Source organism: Nematolebias whitei, chromosome 8 (assembly GCF_014905685.2).
Source record: "Nematolebias whitei isolate Nwh7 chromosome 8, NemWhi1, whole genome shotgun sequence".
NCBI classification, from domain to species: Eukaryota; Metazoa; Chordata; class Actinopteri; order Cyprinodontiformes; family Rivulidae; genus Nematolebias; species Nematolebias whitei.
Genome location: NC_056505.1, coordinates 138,471 through 163,059, shown reverse-complemented (window position 1 = coordinate 163,059; position 24,589 = coordinate 138,471). Strand labels below are relative to the sequence as shown.

At 43.4% G+C, this 24,589-nt stretch overlaps 1 protein-coding gene across 3 annotated transcripts in view; it reads left to right on the top strand.

Moving 5' to 3' along the window:
• Positions 1–24,589, top strand: part of tacr1a (tachykinin receptor 1a) — a 108,905-nt gene that overhangs the window by 16,159 nt on the left and 68,157 nt on the right. For all 3 annotated transcript variants that reach the window (XM_037680786.1, XM_037680787.1, XM_037680785.1), the window contains exon 2: positions 10,332–10,526. In XM_037680786.1, the coding sequence (XP_037536714.1) occupies positions 10,332–10,526 (195 nt within the window). The remainder of the gene's footprint in view (positions 1–10,331; positions 10,527–24,589) is intronic.

Sequence of the window (24,589 nt, the reverse complement as noted above, 5' to 3'; positions counted from 1 at the left end):
AGTTTGGTTCTGGAGATGGATGCAGTAACTCTGCATCTGTGGATGGAAACAGCAGCTCTGCGTCTGTGGATGGAAACAGCAGCTCTGAGTCCGTGGATGGAAACAGTAGCTTTGTGTCCGTGGATGGAGACAGCAACTTTGTGTTTGTGGATGGAAACAGCAGCTCTGAGTCCGTGGATAGAAACAGCAGCTCTGAGTTCATGGATGGAAACAGCAGTGCTGAGTCCGTGGATGGAAACAGCAGCTTTGTGTTCATGGATGGAAACAGCAGCTTTGTGTCCGTGGATGGAAACAGCAGCTCTGAGTCCATGGATGGAAACAGCAGCTCTGAGTTCATGGATGGAAACAGCAGCTCTGAGTCCGTGGATGGAAACAGCAGCTTTGTGTTCGTGGATGGGAACAGCAGCTCTGAGTTCATGGATGGAAACAGCAGCTTTGTGTCCGTGGATGGAAACAGCAGCTTTGTGTCCATGGATGGGCCCAGCAGCTCTGAGTCTGATGATGGGTCCAGCAGCTCTGAGTCTGATAATGGGCCCAGCAGCTCTGAGTCTGATGATGGACCCAGCAGCTTTGCTTCTGATGATGGGCCCAGCAGCTCTGCTTCTGTGGATGGAGGGGCCAAGGAGACTGGAGCCCCGGAGGTGACAGCTGATGAGCAGATCCAGTAGGGTACAGCTGACATGGGAACCCAAAAGAGTGCGGCTGACATGGAGGAAGATGGGTCTGCAGCTGATGGTGTGAAGTGGAGATTTGCAGGTGGTGATTCGGGAGAAAAACCAATCTGAGCAGAGGCCAGCAGAAGTGAGTGCAGCATGCGCCTCTACATCCACACCTTTTGGAACTGCTCCCATGTCCCCAGCGACTCATTCTAATTATTACAAAGGAGATGATTGTGGACTTCAGAAGGAACAAAAACACCTACACCCCCCTGAACATAAGAGGATCTGCGGTGGAAGTGGTCTCCAGCTACAAGTACTTGGGTGTACACATGAATGACAACCTCAGCTGGAGCAACAACACCACCAGCCTGATCAAGAAAGCTCATCAGAGACTCTACTTCCTCAGACGTCTGAGACGAGCTGGTCTGGAAGCTCAGTCCTCACCTCCTTCTACAGGTGTGCAGTGGAGAGCCTCATGTGCTCCAGCATCAACGTGTGGCATGGAGGCTGCACAGCTGCAGAAAGAAAAGCTACGCAGAGAGTGGTGAAGGCTGCACAGAAGTCTTTCGGAATCAGCCTCCCCACCATCACAGACATCTACACCTCCAAATGCAGGAAGAGGGATACCTGCATCATGAAGGACCTCACTCACCCAGCACACACACTTTTTGCCCCACTCCCCTCAGGATGGAGGTTGAGAAGCATTAAGTATAGAACCACTAGACTGAGGAACAGCTTCTACCCTGAGGCTGTTAGACTCATGAATCTCTAACCAGAATAATCACTGTTAAAATCACATCATGTTGCTGCTGATCTGTTTCAATGTTGATGTGTTCATGCGTGCACATCCACTCACACAGACTCATGTTCATGTTTGTGCTGATGTTCAATGTTTTATGTTATGAGTGCTTAGTGTATATTTAGTTGATGTTTTTCTTAGTTCATATCTTAGATGTTATTACTATTTTTCTTATACATTTTATTGTTGGATGTAACTGGGACCCTGTGTACATAATTTCGCTCCACCACATGTACCACATGAGGTGCGAATGACAATAAAGAATCTCTGACTCTGACTCTGACTCCATTGACACCATGGTACTAGTGGTGTGGTTTGGTTAGCGGCATGGTGTTGTTAGCAAATGGTAAATGGACTGTACTTATATAGCGCCTTTCTATCTTAGCGAGATACTCAAAGCGCTTTACAACACAATCTGTGCCTCATTTACCCATTCATACATCACTCTACTAGATCTCTACAAAGCTAATTGAACAAATCATTCTAAAGAGACTAATCAGAGCTTTTATCACCCTCATACACCAATGGGACACACATCAGAGGCAATGAGGGGTTCAGTGTCTTGCCCAGGGACACTTTGAGATGTGACTGCTTTTGGATTCGAACCCCCAACTCTCACATTGGAGGACAATGTTCTAACCACTCAGCCACAGCCGCCCACACTCAGCCACAGCTGCCCACAGCAGCATTAGCAGGTCTTGTAAGCAGGTTCTTTTCAGAAGCATGATGATAATAAGGTCTGCAGCAGCTGCCTCCCAGACTGCCATCCAGAACCGGGTCCAGCAGACAGAGAACATCCTCAAAAGTTCCCCCGCAGAACCAAGTGGGGTCCACAGAGTTTGGTCCGATCAGAACATCCAGGTTTCCCCGCGGAACCGAACGGATCCGTAGAGTTAGGTCTGTGCAGGCAGATGAAGGATCATGGAGCTAGCCACCATGATGGGCATGGTTCTAGAATTGCACCTCTCAAGGTGGCTGCATGTTGGAGTAGCTCTGTTACTTTCATTCTGAGATATTACTTTTTAAAACTTTAATTCTTCTTTTTTCTGGATATAAATCACTTTTTTTGGATGATAATTTCCTCTGGTGTTGGATGCTGTGCAGCTGGAAGGATTTTTAAAGAAATATTTTTGCTTTTGGACATTTGTTATCATGCGTAACCATAACAACAAGGTTGTTTTTTATAACCGAGAGCAGCTGATTAACATCTCCAAAGCTCAAACAATATCTCAACTACAGCCCCAAATCCCAAATGAGTTGAAAAGGAGGCATCGTGGATGCAGAGCAGGAGCAAAGAAGAGGGAGAAAGAGAGAAGAATGAAGTTGTCGGGTGGGTGGGGCACATGGACGGCCCGACAGTAGCTCTGTCGGGCTGTCTCTGTGTGCCTGTTTATGTCTCAGGTTGGGTTTTAGGTGGTCCCCTCTCTTGGATCAATCCCCCCCCCTCCCCCATTTGGTGTGTTGTGCTCCCCTCCGGTGGTGGACCCCCCTGCCGCGGGTGCATTGGCGGCTCTCAGCAGCTGGGACTGGGTAGTGGGGTGTGTGCGGGCCCACCCTGGTGGCTGCCTGCCAGGGCCTGGGTGCCCTGGCTCTGTTGGGCCTCTGTTGGGGGGTGGTATGACCTCGGGACTTGGGGCTTGGTGTCCATGGCTGGATCCACTCTGGAGGGGCGGGTTGCCGGTGGGGCCTGTGGACTTGTCGCTGCAGCCTCCTGGGGTTTCTGCATTGTGATTGCTGGGGATCGCCCGGGGCTTCCCTTTGCTTCTCTCTCTGGGGGGTGCGGGTGTCCCAGTTGGGGTACTCCCGGAGTTCCGGGCTTGGGGGCCGCTGTGTGTCTGTGGTTCTGGTCTTCCCTGTGTTACCATCGTGTCCTGTGGGGACAGGTCTGTGGGTCCCCACATCCACTATTGAACATTTTTATGGAGAAACCTTATAGTGACAAGCATGCTCACACAGGTGTTTAGGTTCAGGTGTTTATCAGATACACACTCAGTTGCGTTGTGGTGGCCACTAAATATATCTTGTATTACCATGTACTGTATAAAATACTTTCTAATGATGTTATAAGTAACATTATATATGTTGTTTGTTGTTGTGGTTTCTCTGTTTTGTCTTGTCTTTTTTTCTTTCCGCAGGTCTAGAGGCAGACTTCATTGATGTTGATTTGTGTTCTCTTAATCCCTCTCTCTCTCTCTCTCCTCTATTCCTATCTCCTTCTTTACCTTTTAACCTTTCTCTCACTGTTCTGCTTTGTTATCTTCTTTGTTTTTCATCCCCATGTCCATTACATCTGAAACAAGCCCAAAGCAAATTCTAATAAAATTAAATTTTTATACCAAGTGGAGCATTAAGGACAGCCATAATGATCTGCTTGTGAAAGTAAATCTGTTGGACATAACTTTGACACTCAGACAATAATTCTAAGTGTCACAATGCTATACAGGACAAGGAAAAAAAAAGAAAAGAAAAGGAGGCATCGTGGATGCAGAGCAGGAACAAAGAAGAGGGCGAAAGAGAGAGGAATGAAGTTTAAACCATCTCTTCTATTGATCATGATGGGCAACGTGAGATCGCTGGGAAACAAGTTGGATGAACTTCAAGCCCTAACAAGGACCCATCCAGAGTATCGGGAATGCAGTGTTATGTGTTTCGCTGAGACATGGCTGCAGGATCATATCCCCAACTCCAGCGTTTCCTTGCCAGACTTTCTGACCATACGAGCGATAGAGATTTAAAGAGGAGTGGCAAAAGGAAAGGAGGTGGGTTGGCAGTGCTTGTGAACCAGGAGGGTGTAATCCTGGACATGTTACTGTGAAATGTCGTCTCTGCAGTCCAGATATTGAACTGTTAGCACTAAGTTGTCGTCCATATTATTTGCCAAGAGAGTTCACCAGTGTTATTTTGGCAACTGTTTACATTCCACCCAATGCTGTTGCCAAGACTGCGTGTGATGTCATCAGCTCCGAGGTTGCTAAGCTACAGACACAACACCCTAGTGCGTTTGTTGCTATATCTGGGGATTTTAATCATGCCTCTCTCTGCTACACTTCCGACATTCCAACAGTTTGTCAGCTGCTCTACCAGAGAAAACAAAACGCTGGACTTATGCAAATGTCAAGGATTCATACATCGCTAAAGCAAGACCCCCTCTTGGCAAATCAGATCACAATCTTGTGTTTCTCTGCTCAAAATATAAACCCCTTGGTCAGAGGCAACCTGCAATAAAGAGAACAGTGAGAAAATGGTCAACGGAAGCTGAAGAAGCCCTGCGGGGTTGTTTTGAGGCTACAGACTGGGATGCACTGTGCCAGCCACATGGAGAGGACATAAATGCCATGACTGTGTCTGTGACAGACTATATAAACTTCTGTGTAAATAACACCATCCCCACCAGAACAGTGAGATGCTTCCCCAATAACAAACCCTGGATCACCATTGACCTGAAGGAACTGCTAAACCAGAAAAAGAGCCTTCAGGGAGGAAGACAGGGAATTATTGAGGAGTACACAGAAGCAACTAAAAGTCAAGATAGGAAACAGCAAGGAGGTGTACAAGAAGAAGCTGGACAGAAAGCTTCAGCAGAACAATATCAGAGAGGTATGGTCAGGGATGAAAAAGATCACAGGTTTCAAGCAGAAGGAGGATCAGATGGATGGAAGCCTGGACAGAGCCAATGAACTGAACATGTTCTTCAATAGGTTAAGTTCAGGAACAAGCTCAGCGTCCTCCTCTCTTGCCCACAGTCAAACATACATACCACCCTTCATTGACCCAAGGCTGTCCTTTCACACCTCAAATACTGTATCTACCACCTCAATCATGGACCCTTTTTCTACATATTGGTCTTCAACCAAATCAGAAGATGCTGATACCTCCTTTGCCTCCCCCCTCTGCATCTCCAGAAGTCAGGTGAGGAAGTAGCTGGAGAGACTGAACTTGAATAAGGCTGCAGGTCTAGATGGTGTCAGTCCCAGAGTCCTGAAGGTCTGTGCAGAGCAGCTCTGTGGGGTTCTGAAGCACCTCTTCAATCTTACCCTGACCCAGGAGAAGGTTCCAGTGTTGTGGAAAACATCCTGTTTTGTTCCAGTGCCAACAGAAGCTCACCCATCAGTCTTCAATGACTATAGACCTGTTGCCCTGACATCCCACATCATGAAGGTCCTAGAGAGACTTCTACTGACCCACCTGACTAGACAAACAAGCACATATCAGGACCCACTGCAGTTTGCTTACCAGCGTGGACTTGGAGTTGAAGATGCCATCATACACCTGCTTCAACAAACTCAGTGTCATCTAGAAAAGGCAGACAACACTGTGAGAGTCATGTTTTTTAATTTATCCAGTGCATTTAACACAATCCAGCATCATCTGCTTTGTCAGAAACTCCAGAAGACTCGGGTGGAGGCCTCAGCAATCACCTGGATCAAATACTCTCTGACAAACAGACCACAGTTTGTGAGACTGAAGGGTTGTGTGTAGCCAGGTGGTCAGTAGCTCAGGAGCACCACAGGGGACTGTACTCTCACCATTCCTTTTCACTCTGTACAACTTGGATTTCTAGTACAAAACAGACTCCTGTCATCTGCAGAAATATTCTGATGACTCTGTAGTGGTCGGGTGTATCAGAGATAGACAAGAAGCTGAGTACAGGGAACTGGTGGACCGCTTTGTGGCATGGTGTGGAAACAATCATCTCATCTTGAATGTGGACAAAAACAAAGGAGATGATTAAAGATTTCAGGAGAAATAGGAATAGGTCCAACCCTATTTCTGTCATGGGAGAAGAAGTGGAGGTGGTGGAGAAGTATAAATATCTTGGGGTTCACCTGGACAACAGACTGGACTGGAAATGCAACAGTGAAGCGTCTACAAGAAGGGACAGAGCAGACTGTACTTCTTGAGGAAGCTGACGTCCTTCAATGTTTGCAGCAAGATGCTGCATATCTTCTATAAGTCTGTTGTAGAGAGCGCTGTCTCTTCTGCCATCATCTGCTGGGGTAGCAGCACCAGAGCAAGTGACTTAAAAAAGAGCAACAAGCTCATAAAGAAGGCTGGATCAGTTCTGGGGACTCGTCTAGAACCTTTGGAGATGATTGTTCAAAGAAAGATTCTTCATAAAATGGAAGAACATTATAGACAATCCTCAGCACCCTCTTCATCAGACTGTCATACAACAACAAAGTGTCTTAAGTCAGAGGCTTCTTCAAATCCGTTGTAGGACAGACAGTTACAAGAGATCCTTCCTGCCCACAGCCATCAGCATCTAGAACAACTCTTTAATGAAACCAGGATGATGAGTTACCACAACATATAATTTCCCTCTGTGACTAATAAAGAATTTTTGAATTGAATTGAATTGATAGAGAGGCCTGAGCCCAAGGCTGGAAGGACTCAATCAATCAATCATCAATCAATCAATCAATCAATCAATCAATCAATCAATCAATCAATCAATCAATCAATCAATCAACCAACTTTATTTCTATAGCACATTTTAAAAACCGCAAGGGTAGCCAAAGTGCTGTACAATAAGACAAAAAGACAAATTAATTAAGAAAATAAAAACACAAAGCATACACAAAGAAACATAAAAGCATACACATACCAGTTTCACGGCACGTGTGTTAAGATGCCATAAAAGATAAGAACACGTGTTAGCACACATGATAGCAGGATAGCACGATGGCAAGGCAGTGACACAGAAAACTCCACAAGTGTGTCACGGTCATACCCGTACTGTGGATGTGTATGGTAGATGCAAAAAAAGGTTAAAACAAAAACAACAGGAACTAAAAAGATCAAGTTCACTGGGAGCCTATGAAGCTGTGACTCGGCTGAGCGCGTTCCATCTTGGAGCATAGTCATAGTCACAACCTCTCCTGTGGCTTCTCCGCCTGTCTCCACTGCCTCCTTGGGCATCTCCTCACACCTCTTCTGCTAGAGCCCAAGAGGTTACAGGTGGATGCCACTGCTGCCCATGAAGGGATATCTCCATTCTGCCCGCCAGAGCCTTGGCCCGAAGACAAATGGTCTCCTGGCCGCCCACCAGAACTCTGGCCTGCTGACAGATGGTCTCCAGGTCACCCCCTGGATCTTCTGTCCTGCTTTGAACAGTCTCCTGACTGCCCACCTTGGCTCTGGGGGTTGGGGCTCTGTGTTCCCCTTTTTTGTGTTTAGTGTTTATCCAGGTTCCTACCTGTTGGTCCTCTTGTTTTCTTGCTCCTCTTGTTCCTTTGTGTGTCCTACTTCTTGTTTTTTCCACCTCCCAGCCAAGTGGATGTAGCTCTCTCCTTGGGATTTCAAGGGCCATCCCTTGAGTGGGGAATCTTGTAAGGTTTCTGGGGTCTGGTTCTGTCTTTTGTTCTTTCCTCATGTTTGCCAGTCACCCCTCAGTGTTTTCCCCTCTCTGTGTTCCAGCTCTGTCATATCTGTGTTCAATCTAATCACCGCAGGTGCCTGTCATTTCACCATTGTCCGTCCGTCCATCCATTCATCATCTTCTGCTTGTTCTAAAGTCAGGTTGCGGGAGCAGCAGCTTGAGCAGAGAGGTACAGACATGTCTTTCCTCAGCCACCTCTTCCAGCTCTTCTTGGAGGACCCCAAGGTGTTCCCAGGCCAACAGAGAGACATTTCTCCAGTGTGTCCTGGGTCTTCCCCGTGGTCTCTTCCCTCTTGGACATGTCTGAAGCACCTCCCTAGGGAGACACCCAGGTAGCATCTTTGCTAGATGCCTAAACCACCTCAACTGGCTCCTCTCATTGTGGAGGAGCAGCGGTTCTACTCCAGTTTGCTCCCAGACAACTGAACTTCTTACCCTATCTCTAAGGGAGAGTCCAGCTACTAGGGGTGTAACAATACACGTGGGTGCACCGAACCGTTTCAGTATGGCACGTTCGGTTTGGTCCATGTGCGTACCGTTTCGGTTATTTTTTCATTATTTAAATTTTATTAATGAAAGATTATGCGCTGCGGAACTAAAGTTCCTAAGTGTGTTTCAGCATGGTGCTATTATCTTGCAGCATGTGCAGTATTAGCAGCCTAACATGTCATTGCGGTCTCCTGTTGGGGAACATTATGGCTTTCTTGTTAAACGACAAGTGAACAAGTCCAAAGCTGTGTGTCGACGTTGTTTTATGGAGATTAGATCTGCTGCAGGCAACACGTCTAACTTGTTAACGCTCTTGAAACGACATCATCCGAACGTGAACATCTCATCTACAAGCAAGAAAAGCAGTTTGTTGCAAAGACCAATACCAGCAGCATTTAAACAACCTTTATCAGGTAATTCAGATCAGTCCAAAGCAATAACACAAGCTGTAAGAGTTTTTAAAACTATGGATCAACGTTTCTGTTGTTGATGCGCCAGCTTTAAAGTTATTGAGCCCTGCTACGACATTCCATCACGTTAACACTTCAGCCAAAATGTTGTAGCAGCGCTTTAAGAAAAAGCTAAAACTGATATTGTCAACAAGCCTTGGACCAGATTAAAGTCCTGCCCTGATGATGATGACCGAGAGATTCAACCACCTCATAACAACTGTTCAAGAAGAGGTATTGTTCTTTTATTATTATTATCTAATTAACTTTTTTAATGTAAAATTATAATCTTATTAACTCTTTTTTTATTACCTCTTTGTGTTTTATTTCCAGTCTGTGACAGAGATAGCAGCTGCGAGTCTTCTTCCTCTTCAGGGAAATCAGAAATCACCTCCATCTAAGAAATCTGTGATGAGTGAACTCTGAACTTTTCCAGGGACCTTTCCCACCTGTGGGAGCAGGTCCAAGAGGAGGTTGTGAGTCATGTGAGGCCAAATCCAGCCACACTGCAACATTAACAAAGCACTACCTCTCTATTCCTGTTACTGTTGTTAGTGAGAGGTTTTCTCCACCGCTGGAGATATTCACTGCAACTAGATCTGAGCTTTTGGCAGAAAATGTGGACACATTGGTCTTTTTGGTCAAAAACTTAAAACTTTATTAGTTAGATTGTAAACGGTCTGTTTCTGCTTGTTGTTCTGCTTCTGACTGTTATTGTATTTATTAAGATTTTTATTATTGTTAGTATAGTTTATTTATTGTAAAGAGTGCTGTTTATTTAAAATATCATCCAAATGGGTCACTTTTATTTATTTTATACAAATGTATTGTTTACTTGGCATTTTTTCAAAATAAATATTTTGTAAGTCTTTATTTTGACCTTCATTTTTGTACCAAAAATGAACCGAACTGAGCCCTCCCTGAAACTGAAACGAACCTAAATGTGATTTTAACGTACCGTTACACCCCTACCAGCTACCCTGTGGAGGAAACTCATTTCAACCACCTGTGTCCGAGATCTTGTTATTTCAGTCACTACCCAGAGTCTGGAGCCAAAGGTAAGGGTAGGAATGTAGACCAACCTGTAAACAGAGAGCTTTCCCTTCCAGCTCAGCTCCCTCTTCACCACAATGGACCAGCACAGAGTCCACAATACTGGAGACACTGCACCAATTTGTTTGTTCGTTTCATTCTCCATTCTTCCCTCACTTGTGAACAAAACACCAAGAATCTCAACTGTTCCACCCAAACAGCAACTGTGGACAAGGTTGTGGATTGGTGTAACAACCATAGACTTCTCACAAATACCAGTAAGACCATTAAGATGCTGCTAGATCTCATAACAGATGATGACCAGAGCCCCTTGACTATACACAACAATCCCATTTAACAGATGACTTCATACAAATACCCAGACATTCATATTGATAGTAACTTATGCTGGCAGACAGGTTGGCACCATCTGTTCCAGAATCCATCAACGCCGCCACTTTTTACATAGAATATTTATTATGTGTTTTCAAAAACATCTGTGTGTGTTTTGTTTGCCTTCACAGGTACATGGCCATCATCCACCCCCTACAGCAGCGCATGTCATCCACCGAGACCAAAATCGTAGTGGGTGTGATCTGGGTTTTGGCTCTGCTTCTTGCCTTTCCTCAGTACTACTACTCTACTATGGACCAGCTACCTGGAAGGGTAGTATGCTACATTGAATGGCCTGAATATTCCTTGTGCGACTTCAAAAAGATGTGAGTGTCTCTGCAAAGCAGCAATTTAAACCTCCAACAAATGTTAATTACGTATTCATTATTTGAATCAGGTCGAGGCTGCTGGTATTTCAGGCAAATGAATGTAAAGCCTGTTGTGCTTTCCGGTGATCAACCGAAGCATTTTGCATATGTTTTGTGTTCCTCTTACAGTGTTAAATAAAATACACTGAAGTTGGACTGAAGAAAATGTGCTCAGAAATTCAAACTGGAATTTTATTTGTGCATCAACATTTAGTGGACAGTTAAGCCAGAGTTAATAGGCTTTGTATGACCTAATTCAGCTTATTATTACACCTAAGCAGATTGACAATTTATGTTTTTATTGATGCAATTGGTTCCAACTTTCTCTAAAAGTAAGTTCAATTCAATTTCATTTCAGTTTATTTATATAATCCTCATTTATATAATCCTCATATATTATCATTTATTATTTATATAGTTTATATTATCCTCATTGAGGACTGAACTAGGCAAAAGGGCCTTCTCCTTCTCCGCTCCTGTTTCCTGAAATATCTCCCTCTCAGTTTTCAAATCCCGTTTAAAAACTCGCTACTATTCAGTAGCTTTCAACACCAGATCTGTGTTTTGAGCCTGCATGCTCCACACTGGTTAGTCGTCATATTTATTATCTGAATCGTTTTTATGTCTATATTCTGATTTACTTCATTTTGTATTTTGCTTTGTGTGTTGTCTGTTGTTCTGTCTGTACAGCACTTTGGTTGGCCTTGTAACTGTTTTAAGTGCTCTATAAATCAAATGGTATGGTATATCTTGTAAAAAGATCTGAATCTCTTGACCTTGACCTCTTTAAGTGGCTTCAAACATCTGTTAAGTTCCTGGCAAAAACCAATGCAGACATGTTCCTGTTTTTAGTTTTCTACACCGCCTTATAATCTAGCTGGGTTTTTTTTTCCTTCTTTTTGCTGCTTTTCCCTTTGACTGGCCTTTTGGTTGCTATTTTGTTTTTATTTGTTACAAAATTTAAATTTCATTTTTTTAATGCCTCTTTTCTGACAGTCTATTGTTGTCGTTGTTACTCACTGTTGTCATCACTCTTTGTTAAGAAATCAGGTCTCTCTTGTAAATGAGTCCCCAAGGCTCAATTGGATTAATCTGTCTAAATAAAGGTTGAATGAATATAACGCCAAGTCACAAAAGAAGTCATCTCAGGGCACTGAACAGAAACATTCCATCCATCCAACCATTAGTTTTTTACCCGCTTCTTCCATTTTGGGTCATGGGGTCGCCGGTGCCCATGTCCAGCAATCACTGTGCGAGGGGCGGGGGACACCCTGGACAGGTCGCAAGTCCATCACAGGGACCCATAGAGACAAACAACCATAAAATAATATTTTCACATTATTTATCTGAGGAGCAGACTGCTTTGAGTTTAACTCCATCACAGAACTCTCATCTTGAACAAGCATGAAGGCGACAGTGGAAAGAAAAACTCCCTCATGTGGAAGAAACCTTTAGCAGAACCAGGATCAGGACAAAAGGCCATCTGCTTCGACCAGCTGGGTTTGGTAGGAATAGATACACAATGGCAGGTCAAGAATCACATGTTAAGATAGAAATAGTATCAAATGAAAACTATTCAAGTTTAACAATTCATTTAAGGAAATTAGGCCAATTTGTCTAGTAGTCTAAGTCTATAGCAGCAAAACAAGCAGTGCTGTAGTCTATGTGATATGCAAGTATATGGCGTATTACCAGTAAAAATGCTTGGGAATTTCCGTATAACCACTTAAAAGTGCCCAATGATACGTAACATATATGTTAAACAGCAATTAAACTCTGTAACATCAGTCTCGTATGTATGAAGCACTTCTCTGTTGTTCTGAGAAACAGCACCCGCTGCAAACACTCCCCCTTTCTTCCCTCTTTTCTCCTGTGAGGCTCACAGCCATTGGCTGAAAGCCTCCACAGCTCTGCTCTGATTGGTTCGTTATTCAGCTGCTCCTGTGATTGGCTGGGGAAGCAGCAGTGGGAGTCGAAACATTTGCAGCAGCAGTTAGATTATCTTCAATGCTTAGTCAACATGAAGAGAAAACAAGCTACACTTTGTGAATGTTTTTTATAAACCAGCATCCCCTGAAGTCACAGAGGCAGCTTTAGAAGAACCTCTGTGGATCAATAAACCTCCCACTTTGACGGCCGAAACCAGCAATAATGAGGCTGACGTCAGCGTTACTCCTGGTAAGTACAAGTGGCTAATAGTTAGCTGAAGCTAGCTGAAGCTAGCTAAAGCTGCGTGTAATCACTGCACCATCCAGCTATTTACAGAAACATTTCATAGGGCAATAAAGTTAAATCAGGTCCTCTAGACGGTTTCTGTTTTGTATTGAAACATTTCGGACCTTTACCTGGATTATTGAGCATGAACTTTGATTTCATAGGGCAGCATCTGAGTGCATGTTCACAGGACTAACATTAAATAAATATGTGAATATAAAAATGATGTGTTTGTGTCAAAGTGTGTCGTAGTGTCGTAAAAAATGTGTAGAAATATAATATGTATCACAGTCTGATCATTTGATTTTCAGGTTTTAGTTTGTCATAGTGCAAAAGTGTAAGCAGTTAATAATGAATGTAATTGTGTATATAGGATTAGACTTGGTCCAGCAGTAGATGCTATTAGTAATACAGGTATTAGGAAAACTTAAATTATATAATTATGGTCATTGTTATTTATTTGCAGGATGTGCTGTTTGCAGTAGGATAAAGTGAACCAATGTCCTGACAGAGAAGAAGATCTTCATATCTTTGAAGTGGGCCTCCTTTAAGATCCATTCAGGCTCAAATGAGAACAGAGGAACAGCACTGTCTTCACTCCAGAACAAGATTCTCCAGCATGAGATGTCCAAGGCTCATGAAATTGCTCAGGAGCTTACACAAAAGAGTGGTTAAGATGTTGTCAAAAAAGTGTACGGAGCTCAGACTGATCTAATGGGAGAGAACAAGTCAGAACATGTTATTATGTGTCATCATGTCATTTTGTGTTGATCTGCTAAGTCATGGTTTGAAGGCCTCAATGCCTTGAAAGGTCGAACAGCGTTAGCACACACACACACACACACACACACGCACACAGACCCGTCTGAGGCCCCTCGCACACACACACACACAGGCCCGGCTGAGGCGCACACGCAGGATGAAAATAGCAGAGCAAGAACGGAGGAAATGTCTTCCCTTCTTAAATAAAGTACCAGTTTCAGATAAATGAGAAATATGTGTTTATGAAGAATCAATAAACAAAGTAGATGATCAAGTGAAATTATAAACTTTGTGATTAAAAAATGTAATCTTATGATTTTACAATGTAATCTGTATTTAAGCTGATTCATGATGAACGTTGAATGGAAGAAACCTGTAGCTTCTTGAATGTTCTGGAAAGAACCATTGTGTCATACAAGAGAGGAGGCCTTTGAAAAACAGCTCTGAACAAATCAGAACAGGACAGCACAGGATGACAGTGCAAAAAAGTAAACTAAGTACACCCAGATTTTAATATACATAAGAATGACTTGCAAAGTCTCATAAGGAACAAGTGGAGTCGAACCGAGAGCCCGCCTAAAAAGGTGGAGTAAGCCAGATGGGGTGACTAGCCGAGAGCTGTCAGTCAAAATCTGAGGCTTATAAAAACAGAGTTTTCAGTCGAATCTCTGCTGTTTGGGGACCCTCTTCACTGATGAAGGACCGAGGACGAGATCCTAGGAACCTTTGGACGAATTGTGGATTAATAGGGCAATTTGGGACGTTCTAGCTGGATGAGAATTAGGGTGAGAATCCGATGGAATAAGTTTCTTTTTTGGAACTATTTCTTCAAAACTCAACAGCCCGGATTAAACCTGAAACCCTTTTTCTTCAAATTGAACCAGCACAAGGATTAAGGAGTGGCCCAGATCCTAACGACATGGGATTGGGAAATCTGTCTCTTACCGCATTCAGAAAACATGGTAAGGGAACGCTCCACAAAATTGATCCTAACTAAAACCGAAATTTACCAAATTTTAGCAGTGGTGTATGAATTGACAAACAGAAAAATTTATTATATCAAAAACCTGGTTGTTCAGAGTTGTAGAAGGGTCTTCTTTGTGGTGAGGAATAATCTGTTGGGGCAGGTGGAGAGAGTAGGTAAGCTGTGTGGGTACTTGTGTTCCCGAGGGAAACCGGGCGTAGCCGGCTGGACTGAGAGAAGTCCGACGCCGGGCAGAGAGGAGACCAAGCGCCTGTTTCAAACCCATCTACCCACCTCACCCAGGGAAGGTCAACAACTAAAAAGGAATTAAGCATTGAGAATCATTCATCATGGGCAGCACGGTGGCGCAACTGGTAGAGCTGCTGCCTCTCAATGAGCAGGTCCTTGGTTCAAACCCCGGTCCGGGGGCCTTTCTGGGTGGAGTTTGCATGTTCTCTCCGTGCATGCGTGGGTTTTTGCCGGGTGCTCCGGTTTCCTCCCACAGACCAAAAACATGCATGTTAGGCTAATTGGTAACTCTAAAATTGTCCCTAGGTGTGAGTGAGAGAGTGAATGGTTGTTTGTGTTGTTTGTCTCTATGTGGCCCTGTGATGGACTTGTGACCCGTCCAGGGTGTACCCCGCCCCTCGCACAGTGATTGCTGGACATGGACACCAGCGACCCCCGTGACCCAAAAATGGAATAAGCGGGTAAAGATAATGGATGGATGGATGAAATCATTCATCATGTAACCTCTGTGTAATCCAGTGTAATCATTATTGTGCTATACCGCTGTTCCCCTGCCAAAATTATTGATTAAAAGCAAAGCAAAACGTAAAATTCTGGATTCTTATTTCAAACACACCCTTTTGTTCTTGGAAGTGAAAACTTGGTTCAATGAAACATCAGAAGTATGTGGGAGGTTTTAAACGGTTTTATTAGCTTTTGATTATAAAACAACACCCAAGAGTCTTTGTTCCTAGGCTCTAAAAATCACCAGATCGATTAACAATTGCAACGCTAAATCAGGAGATGAGCTACCGTTAACTTGCGCTCCCTCGTCTGCCAAACGTCCCCACTCTGGCTGCTAGGTAGGGCGAGGCACGAGGTGAAAGTTGGGTGTGGTGCGAGGAACGAAGGTAGTTAACAGTCTGGGTGAATCATCTCAACACAGCCTTAAAAATAAAACTGTCCTTGGAAGCAGCTGCAGGTAAGACCTGAGCCCTAGGATTAGTTTTGAGACCCGTTGGAGGAGAGGCTGCGGTGAGGGCGTGGCACGTGTCCTGTGCCTACCTCACTCGGATAGCAAGACAATGTGCTTGGAAGTATGGTGAGAGCTCTATCAGACACTGTGCTGGCTGAGACAGATGCTGTATTTAGAACAGCATACTATATTACAAAGATGAATAAACATTTTACTGATCATGATGATCTCATTGAACTTCAAGAAAAAAAAATGGTATCAACATGGGCACTAGTCTCCACTCAAGAACAAACACATTTGGATCATTTTATAGATACTGAGTTAGTTCAACCTGCTTTTTGTCTTTAGATCTAAAAAAGTTAAATTAGGTCCGCTTGATGGGTTCAAAAATGAAAAAGATTGTAGAAACGTTTCGTCTTTCATCCGAAAGACTTCTTCAGTCTTAGGAACTGTATTCAGCTCAGTCTTATAAATAGCACCTTCTCATAGTGGATCACATGATCAAGGAGGACCATCAACTCCTCCTTGATCATGTGAACAGCTAGTTCTGGATGTCAACAACAAACTGGTTGAGCCACTAGGTATTATAAGACTGAGCTGAATACAGCTCCTCAGACTGAAGAAGTCTTTTGGATGAAAGACGAAATGTTTACTTTTTTTTTTAACCCATCCAAAAGACATGGTTTAACATTTTTGAGTTTTCTACCTGGATTATTGAGAATGCATAAGGATGCTTTTTGTATAATTAATACTTCTGTACTTAATACTTACATGTTTGCTTTGATACTGTTTTATAAATTTCATGTTCTTTAAGCCGTCAGTTGTACAAAGTTTTTGTATATTTATTGAAATAATCAGAAATTTTGAAATGTTCAATATGCTTAAAAATCAAAATAAATTGACAATTACATTGTACTCACTGGTGTATTTCAGTTTGTAAGGACAGTATAACCACTACTAAAATGTAGACTATGCCACTGATAAAAAGCCAACCCTAACTATAGGATTTATCAAAAATGAAAGTCTTAAGCCCAGTCTTAAAACTGGACAATGTGTCAGCCTCACGGACAGAAACTGGAAGTTGGTTCCACAAGAGAGGAGGCTGATAACTGAAAGATCTTCCTCCCATTCTTCTTTTGGAAACTCTAGGGGCCGTGGGTAAGCCTGCAGTTGTAGAAAATAATAATTGTTTTAAAGTTTAAAAAACTCCTAATAAAAATAAAACCAGAGACATTTCTCTTTTAGCTCAAAACGGAGCGCGAGGTTTATTCTTTCTGCAGAAAGGAGATGCTCACTTGAACAAAGTCAGAATGAACACTGGATTCTTAAAGAGACAGTACATATTTTTATACATGTTTCGTGCGTCACAATAACATTTTATCATGAAGGAGGATAAAGTTTCTCATGCTGATATCACACACAGGTTCTTTGTTATCAGCACGAGATGTTATTCTTCTTGTTGAGCCAGTGCTTTGTAACCAGTCTTCTGTCCATGTGACTAGAACATTCTGATGAACATTTGTGGAGCTGGTATTTTTTAATTAGATTTGTAACAAGTCTTTGTTCATGTGGCTAGGAAATTCTGATAAAGGAAAAACAGTTTGATACGAAAAAACGTTCTCAGCGCAGGTGGTGAATACAAGGACGTTTTGCTGAGCATGAGGCTTTGAGAAGTTTACAAAAGTTCACATTTACACATCAACTGAGGAGGTTCACCAAAGTTCACATTTTACACATCAAGTTTAAAAATCTGCAGAATAAACATGGATTTTAAACAATATTTAAACGATACGTGTTAGTTTATTAATTTTTTCACAATTTCCCCCCTTTTGTTCCAAAAGGAACAACAAAATAAGAAAACAGAGTGAATAAAATATATATATATATATATAAGTATAGACTTTGAATGGGATAAACATCAAGTTCAATGCATCACTTGTGGTTTGGCACAGGACCATCATAAACTTCAAATGGAAATTGCAAGAGCTGTTTTTGTGGGTTACAGACCCTGTTTAAGAGCTATATGCGTACAGGTAAGAAACTTCAACTTTATTCAAAACATGAAAATATACAAAGAACTCAAAGGAGGGCATATTGTTTCAATCAAAAAGTATTAACATAAAATGTAAAAAGAAGAAAACATAAAATTTTTATTTAAAAGCATAAAACCAAAATATGAAAGCGTAAGAAATGTCTTTAGTTCAGGAAATCTTGTCCAGTGTACTCATGGTCTTCTGGTCTAAGCCTAAGAACACAACTTTGGACGGCTAAGACTACTAAATCTAGGAATTCTAGTCTAGATGGAATGGGTGAAGTTTCAGTCATCAGGGAGTGTCCGCCTCTGTCAAAGTCAATTACAAAGATGTCATCGGTGCAGGATGTGTCAATCTCAAGAATGGATTGATGTTCTCTAACTGTAAAACAAATTTTCATTTTATTTTAAAACAAAAGTGTTGTAAGAGGAAAATAAAACCCAACAACTAGAACGAAAGTGTATGCAAAGAATGCAAAAAGCTTCCACTGGTACCGCATGGAGTTCATGATGGTTGTTTGTCTGTTGGGTATCAAACGTCTATCTGTTCTGCCTGCCTGATCAGTTGGAGGGTCTAGGTACCCCGCCGCCCTCACTGTGAGCCTGAGCTCTATCAGTGGGTGGTGAACGTGAGTGGCGTAGATCCCCCGTGGGTATCAAGCCGTTCAGACTCCGATACTTGTTGCACCCGCGGTGGCACCCAGCTCTTAAGCTCTGGTGCTTCTTTTCCTCTGGGCTAGTTCGCGGTATCCTGGTTTCCGTCCGGTCGAAGAGGGGCAATGGGGACGCTGCCTCACCTGGTTTTGACGCCAGTGAGTGTGCTGTCCTGGCTCTGTTAGGTTTGGTCGTGGCCTAACAGACCGCTGCCTCAGCTACCCGTTGGTGCTGAGTGACTCTTCGGGCAGTTGCCCTGGTCTTTCCTGTCCTTTGCTCCTCTGGTCTTCTCCTGATGGTAGAGTGATCCCTTTGAACAGCTTACAATGGGAGGCGTGGACCCAAGTAGTTCTCTCTGCCACCTTCACAGCCGTGTGGGTGGTCAGCAAAACCTGGAATGGTCCAGTCCACCTGGGAGAGTTCCAGCGCCTTCTCCTGAAACATTTAATCATAACAAAGTCTCCAGGAGAAATACAGTGCAATTGCTTTTGCGCAGGTGTAGGGAGTCCTCCCTGCACCTGAGACCTGATGGATGTTAAGTGTTTGGTTAGTTCAATGCAATAGTTCATCATGTTATGATCACAGTGTTTAAGATCGCTGGTGGGGTCAGTTGTTGGTCCGACTCCCAGATTGGGAGGAGCTGCAAAAAGGATTTCAAAAGGACTAAGACGAAGTTTAGCTCGTCTGCGCATCCTAATATACATAACAGCAATAGGCAAGCATGTGACCCAGTTCTGTTTTGTGTCCTCACAAAGTTTGGCCAGTTTGTTTTTCAAAGTACCATTTTCTCGTTCAACAGCGCCCCCGCTCTGTGGGTGGTAGGCACAGTGTTTTGTTAGGTCAAAATGTAGGGTCGTGGATACTTCATTCATGATCTCATTTGCGAAGTGGGACCCATTATCACTTGAAATTCTCTGGGGGATTCCCCATCGTGGAATGATCTCTGTCAGTAAAATCTTTGCTACTGTGTTTGCTGTTGCATGTTTTGTGGGGAAAACTTCAACCCATTTGGAAAACATATCAACAACAACCAAGCAGTATTTCTTGTTTAAAACGGGCGTTAATTCAATAAAATCAATCATTAGATGTTGAAAAGGAGCAGTCACTGTCTTGTGTGCACCTGGTGCTGTGGTTTTTATTGTTTTTGAAATATTGTGAGTGGCACATATCAGACATGAGTCACAGTACTGTTCAGCAACTTTCAAAAATTTCACAGTAAACCAGTGTGTGTCCATTTCTCTTAACATTCCCCCCTTAGACACATGGTCTCCACCATGTGTTAAAACAGCAAAAGAAGGAAAGAAATGTCGAGGTAGGCAGGGGTTGTTGTTTGGACCTAGCCAGATACCATCAGTGAACGTGCTTCCAAGGCATTTCCATTCTGCTCGCTCAGAAGGTGTTGAGAGTTTTTGCATGTCTGTGATGGTGAATGAGTCAGGTGAGGCTGTGGTCTGAGATGATGAGCAGACCATAAGAGGAAGTGGGTGGATCCCTTCAGGAGGTGTGGTAGCAGCAGATTTAGCTGCTATGTCAGCAGCTGCGTTGCCCCTAGAGACATAGTCAGTGTTTCGGGTATGGGCTGCACATTTTACTACAGCAATGTGTTTGGGAAGTGTGATTGCTTCTAGAAGATTAGCAACAAGTTTGTGGTTCAAGTTGGGCTGTCCATCTGAACAAAGGAAGTGACGATGTTTCCACAAAGCTCCAAAATCATGTACAACACCAAAAGCATAGCGAGAGTCAGTGAAGATGTTGACAGATTTGTTTTCAGAGAGTTGGCAAGCTCTGGTCAAGGCTATGAGTTCACAGGCCTGAGCTGAACAAGGAGGCAATGAACGAGCCTCAATGGTGGAAGAGGAAGTTACAACTGCATAACCGCTGTGAATAGAGCCAGTGTTAGGATCACGTGAAGATGAGCCATCTACAAAGAGTTCCCAGTCTGGGTGTTCAAGAGGTTCTTGTTGTAAGTCAGGTCTAGGTGTGCAAAGCACTTCAAGTTCAGCTAAACAGTTATGTGTTGTGCCTTCGATAGGTGAAGGTAAGAGTGTAGCTGGATTTAAAACGTTGCAACGTTGGATGGTGATATTTGGCATGTCAAGAAGAGTGGTGTGGTACCTTAACCAACGCGCTGTAGACAAGTGAGCAGTTTTTTGCTCGTTTAGAATGTGAGTGACAGCGTGTGGTACAAGCAAGGTCAAATCAGAGTACCCCACAATGTCTCTACTGGCCAATACAGATTTTTCTGCTGCAGCAACAGCGCGCAAACAAAGTGGGAGTCCTGCAGCAACTGGATCAAGTTTTGATGAAAAGTAGGCCACCGGTTTCATGCGGTCACCATGCTTTTGCAACAAAACTGAGGTCATGCATCCCCCCCTTTCATCTACCGCCTGCACAAATGGGCGGGTTGGATCAGGAATTCCTAAGGTGGGGGCTTTCTGCAGCTATAATTTGAGAGTCTCAAATGCTGACAGTGCAGGTGGTGTCCAAGTCAATTTAGAGCTCATTTGAAGGCCTTTTTCATGACAAACAGCGCGGAGTGGTGTTTCAAGTTCTGCGTAGTTTGGAATGAAATGTCGTCAATAACTGCATAACCCTAGGAACGACATGAGCTGCTTTTTTGTTTCAGGAAGAGGAAGAGCAACAATGGCTGTAACATGCGCAGGAGCCAGCTCTCTTCCTTCAGCAGAGATTCTGTGACCCAGAAATGTAACCAGTGGCAACACAAACTGTAACTTAGACAACGAGGCCTTGTGGCCTTCTGCAGCTAGATACTGCAGGAGGCGGATTGTGTGTGTTTTGCATGTTTGTGCATCAGGAGCAGCCAAAAGAAGATCATCAACATATTGAAGAAGTGCACAATCAGGTGGAAGACTGAACCCTGCCAGACTATCTCTCAAAGCCTGGTGGAAAATAGTTGGAGACTCACAATAGCCCTGGCAAAGGCGAGTGAAGGTGTAAGACTTCCCTAAAAACTCAAATGCAAACCAGTACTGGCTGTCTGGATGTACAAGTACACTAAAGAAAGCGTTAGCCAGATCTATGACTGAAAAGTGGGTGGAGCCAGTTGGTATTTGAGACAAGATCACATAAGGATTAGGGACGATTGGTGCACGAGCCTGAACTGCAGCATTTACAGCTCTAAGATCCTGAACAAACCGCCACTCATGACTAGGAGTGGGGCGGATCTTTTTCACTGGAAAAATTGGAGTTCTCACAGGTGAAGTAGGACAAGGAACGATTACACCTGCTTCCAGAAGAGAGTGAAAAACAGGTGTAATGCCTGAGGCTGCCTCAGGTTTCAGTGGATACTGTGGTATTTTTGGTCGATAAGAAGTTTTAGGAGTAATTTGGATGGGTTCCTGACCTTTTATCAGACCTACATCATACTTTGTCTGGGCCCACAATGTGGGTGGAACAGCAGAGAGGTCTGGGTTGTCTGGAGTCATCGTAGGCAGTGTTAGTCATGCAGAGGTGTCAATCACTTCTTTGAATGGAGTGACCGGAAGTGATAAAATAAGTGGTTGTCTGTACATCTCCAAAGCCGGAGAGTAGTAACAAGTGTCAAGTGGTTGCCAGTCAGATGCACAATGGGCTCTCAGTGCTAAAGGGCCTAGAGAGCGCCACTGAGCCTCAGGAGGTTTAGCAAGAGAAACATGAGGAAATGAGTCAGATACTGTGAAATAGCATGTTTGTGGTGTGACATCATCTGTGAGGCACGTCAACAGGAAACATGTGGTCTTTGTCCAGCAGATATCTGTAGTATGTAAGTCAGTTGGTGGTGTTTGCATGAATGAATCTCCTAGCTGATCAGCTGGGTCTGAAGTAACACGAGCAGTACAATGCAGCTGTTGTTCATGCATGAATGTGCATGAAGGTGGAAGTCTATTTTTGGCCATAGAGAGCAAGGCTGCACGCTGACTCTCATCAGTGAGGGACCATTCAAACACAAACAGCAGATCAGGCACTAGTGTCACCAAAGTGTCCACTGAGTGTGTAGACTTTGACACCACTAGTCCTTCAGGGCTACAATCGATGGACAGGTTGAATTTAAGAATTAGATCTCTGGCCAGAAGATTTATTGGACACGTCTGTGAGAGTAGAAACTGATGCGAGTGGGCAGTGTGATCAAAAGGGTCAATCACATTCAGAGGAGCTGTCATTACCTCTGGGATTGTTACACCAGATGCTCCTGTGGAGTGGATAATCTTGCCACACAGTGGAGCATGTGGGAGACATTTCTTCATTATCAGAGATTGAGTGGCCCCTGAGTCCACTAAGAACTTTAGTGGAGCATTGTTTACAAGCATTGTGAGCATGGGTAACTTCAAACATGCTGACTGGGTGTATTTAAAATATGTGGAGGTGCATGTGGTATCAGTAGGTGAAACAGCTGGTGTGTGTGTGCGTGTACTTGCTGTTTGGAGACCTGGACCCTCCTCGCCGCCCCCTCCTAGTCAGGATGAGTGCCCGCCTCGGTGGCCACGACCCCTGGGTGGACCCTGGCTTCGACCAACCGATTGTTGGGAGCCTGGGTAAAAGTTCTGTTCATTGTTCATGGGCCATGGCTCAAGTGGGGGCATTGATGCCCGATTCTGGAATGGTCGGCCACGCCCTCGCCCTGTGATGCGTTTCTGTGGGCAGTCTCTTATCCAATGGTCAGTTCCTCCACACAGGAAGCATGGCTGTGGCCCTCCTGTGTACCCACAGATTAATTTAAGTGATTGTTTAAAGTTATTTTATATATTTTAAATGTGGGGCAGATATAAGATTATTTTTTCTTCTTTCTACACTCTTTTCATTCAATATTTTCTTTTTTCTTTTAAATGAATGAATAAATGAATTAAATTAAATAAAATGTTAAATGGCTTCAAACATCTGCTAAGTTCATGTCATAAACTAACAGACATGTTCCTGTTTTTAGTATTTTACATCACTTTATAATGTAGCTGTCTTTTGTTTTTAATATACAGTATATAATTTTCAAATCATGTTTTTTTTATGATTGTCTACTGTTGTACTGACAAATATCTCCTGGAGGGTAAACTATATCTTGGATGCAAATATCAAACTGTGAAATCCTTCGTTTTCTAAAACTGATAGTGGTTTGTCATTAATTATGAAGTTTAGCAACTTCTCTGTAAACATTTGAACTCCATGGTTTCAGTGATGTCTTCTTCTTGTTCAATCCGAAGCAGGCAGCCTGATTTGGGGGAGCCACGCTCAGTCTGTCCCTCCTCAGAGACGGGCAGATTGAGCGCAGCAGATTGGACACGGCTGGCCGAGGTCGAGTCGCCTCTTTCGGATTCAGCGAGAATAGCACCCCGCTGAAGCCACGGAGCTCAAATGTCCATCGTAAAACTAACTTTACTGCGGTTTAATGTGGCGCTATGGCTCTGCAGACATTGCACGCTGTGTCTTGCTTTGTGGTGTTTCTAGTGTAAAATACTTCCACACAGCGGACATGTTTAGATGAAAAGTTGGTTAGCTGTTAGCCACAGTGCTGCTAACTCAGCCCTCATGTTGTAGCTGGCTGCAAACTGAACTGGATTTCCTGAATGTGAGGCGGGTCTTATTACTCTGGATTCATGAGACAAGCCGCCGTTCATGAAATCCATTCCATAGTTTGAAGCCAACGTGCAGCGCAACCACAGACAGGCATCATGGATCGGAAATATCGGCACGTGGATCGGAAAAATCAGATACGTAAATTATGCTGCTATCAGAGGCCGATACCGATACTGGATCAGATCGGCCCCATCCCTACTAGTAACACAGATGTATTGTCCATTTTTCTCCATTCCTGAAGACCTATAGTCTTTTAATGCCTGTAATGTCTCCTCCTCTTATTACTGTCTTTAACTCATCCAGATTTTCTCCTACAGGGATCCCTGTGATTATTCCTCTTACTCTTCTTTCTTTCCCCAACAGTCTTTCTTTCTATCACTTCCTTTTTACACACCATTTGTAATTTAAGTGCTTTGTTCTTTTGTTCAGCATTTTTACAAATAAACAGACTTCCATCCATTAGGACTTTAGCTAACGCTACATCCCCAGTTGCTTTTTTTTAATCCATTTGACAAACTGATAGGACTTATTCCCACCATATCCTGTCCTGCCTTAAATTTTATTATAACCTTGGCATCTTCCATCATTATTTTCTTTCTTATTTCAGTTATTTCTTCCTTTTCCTG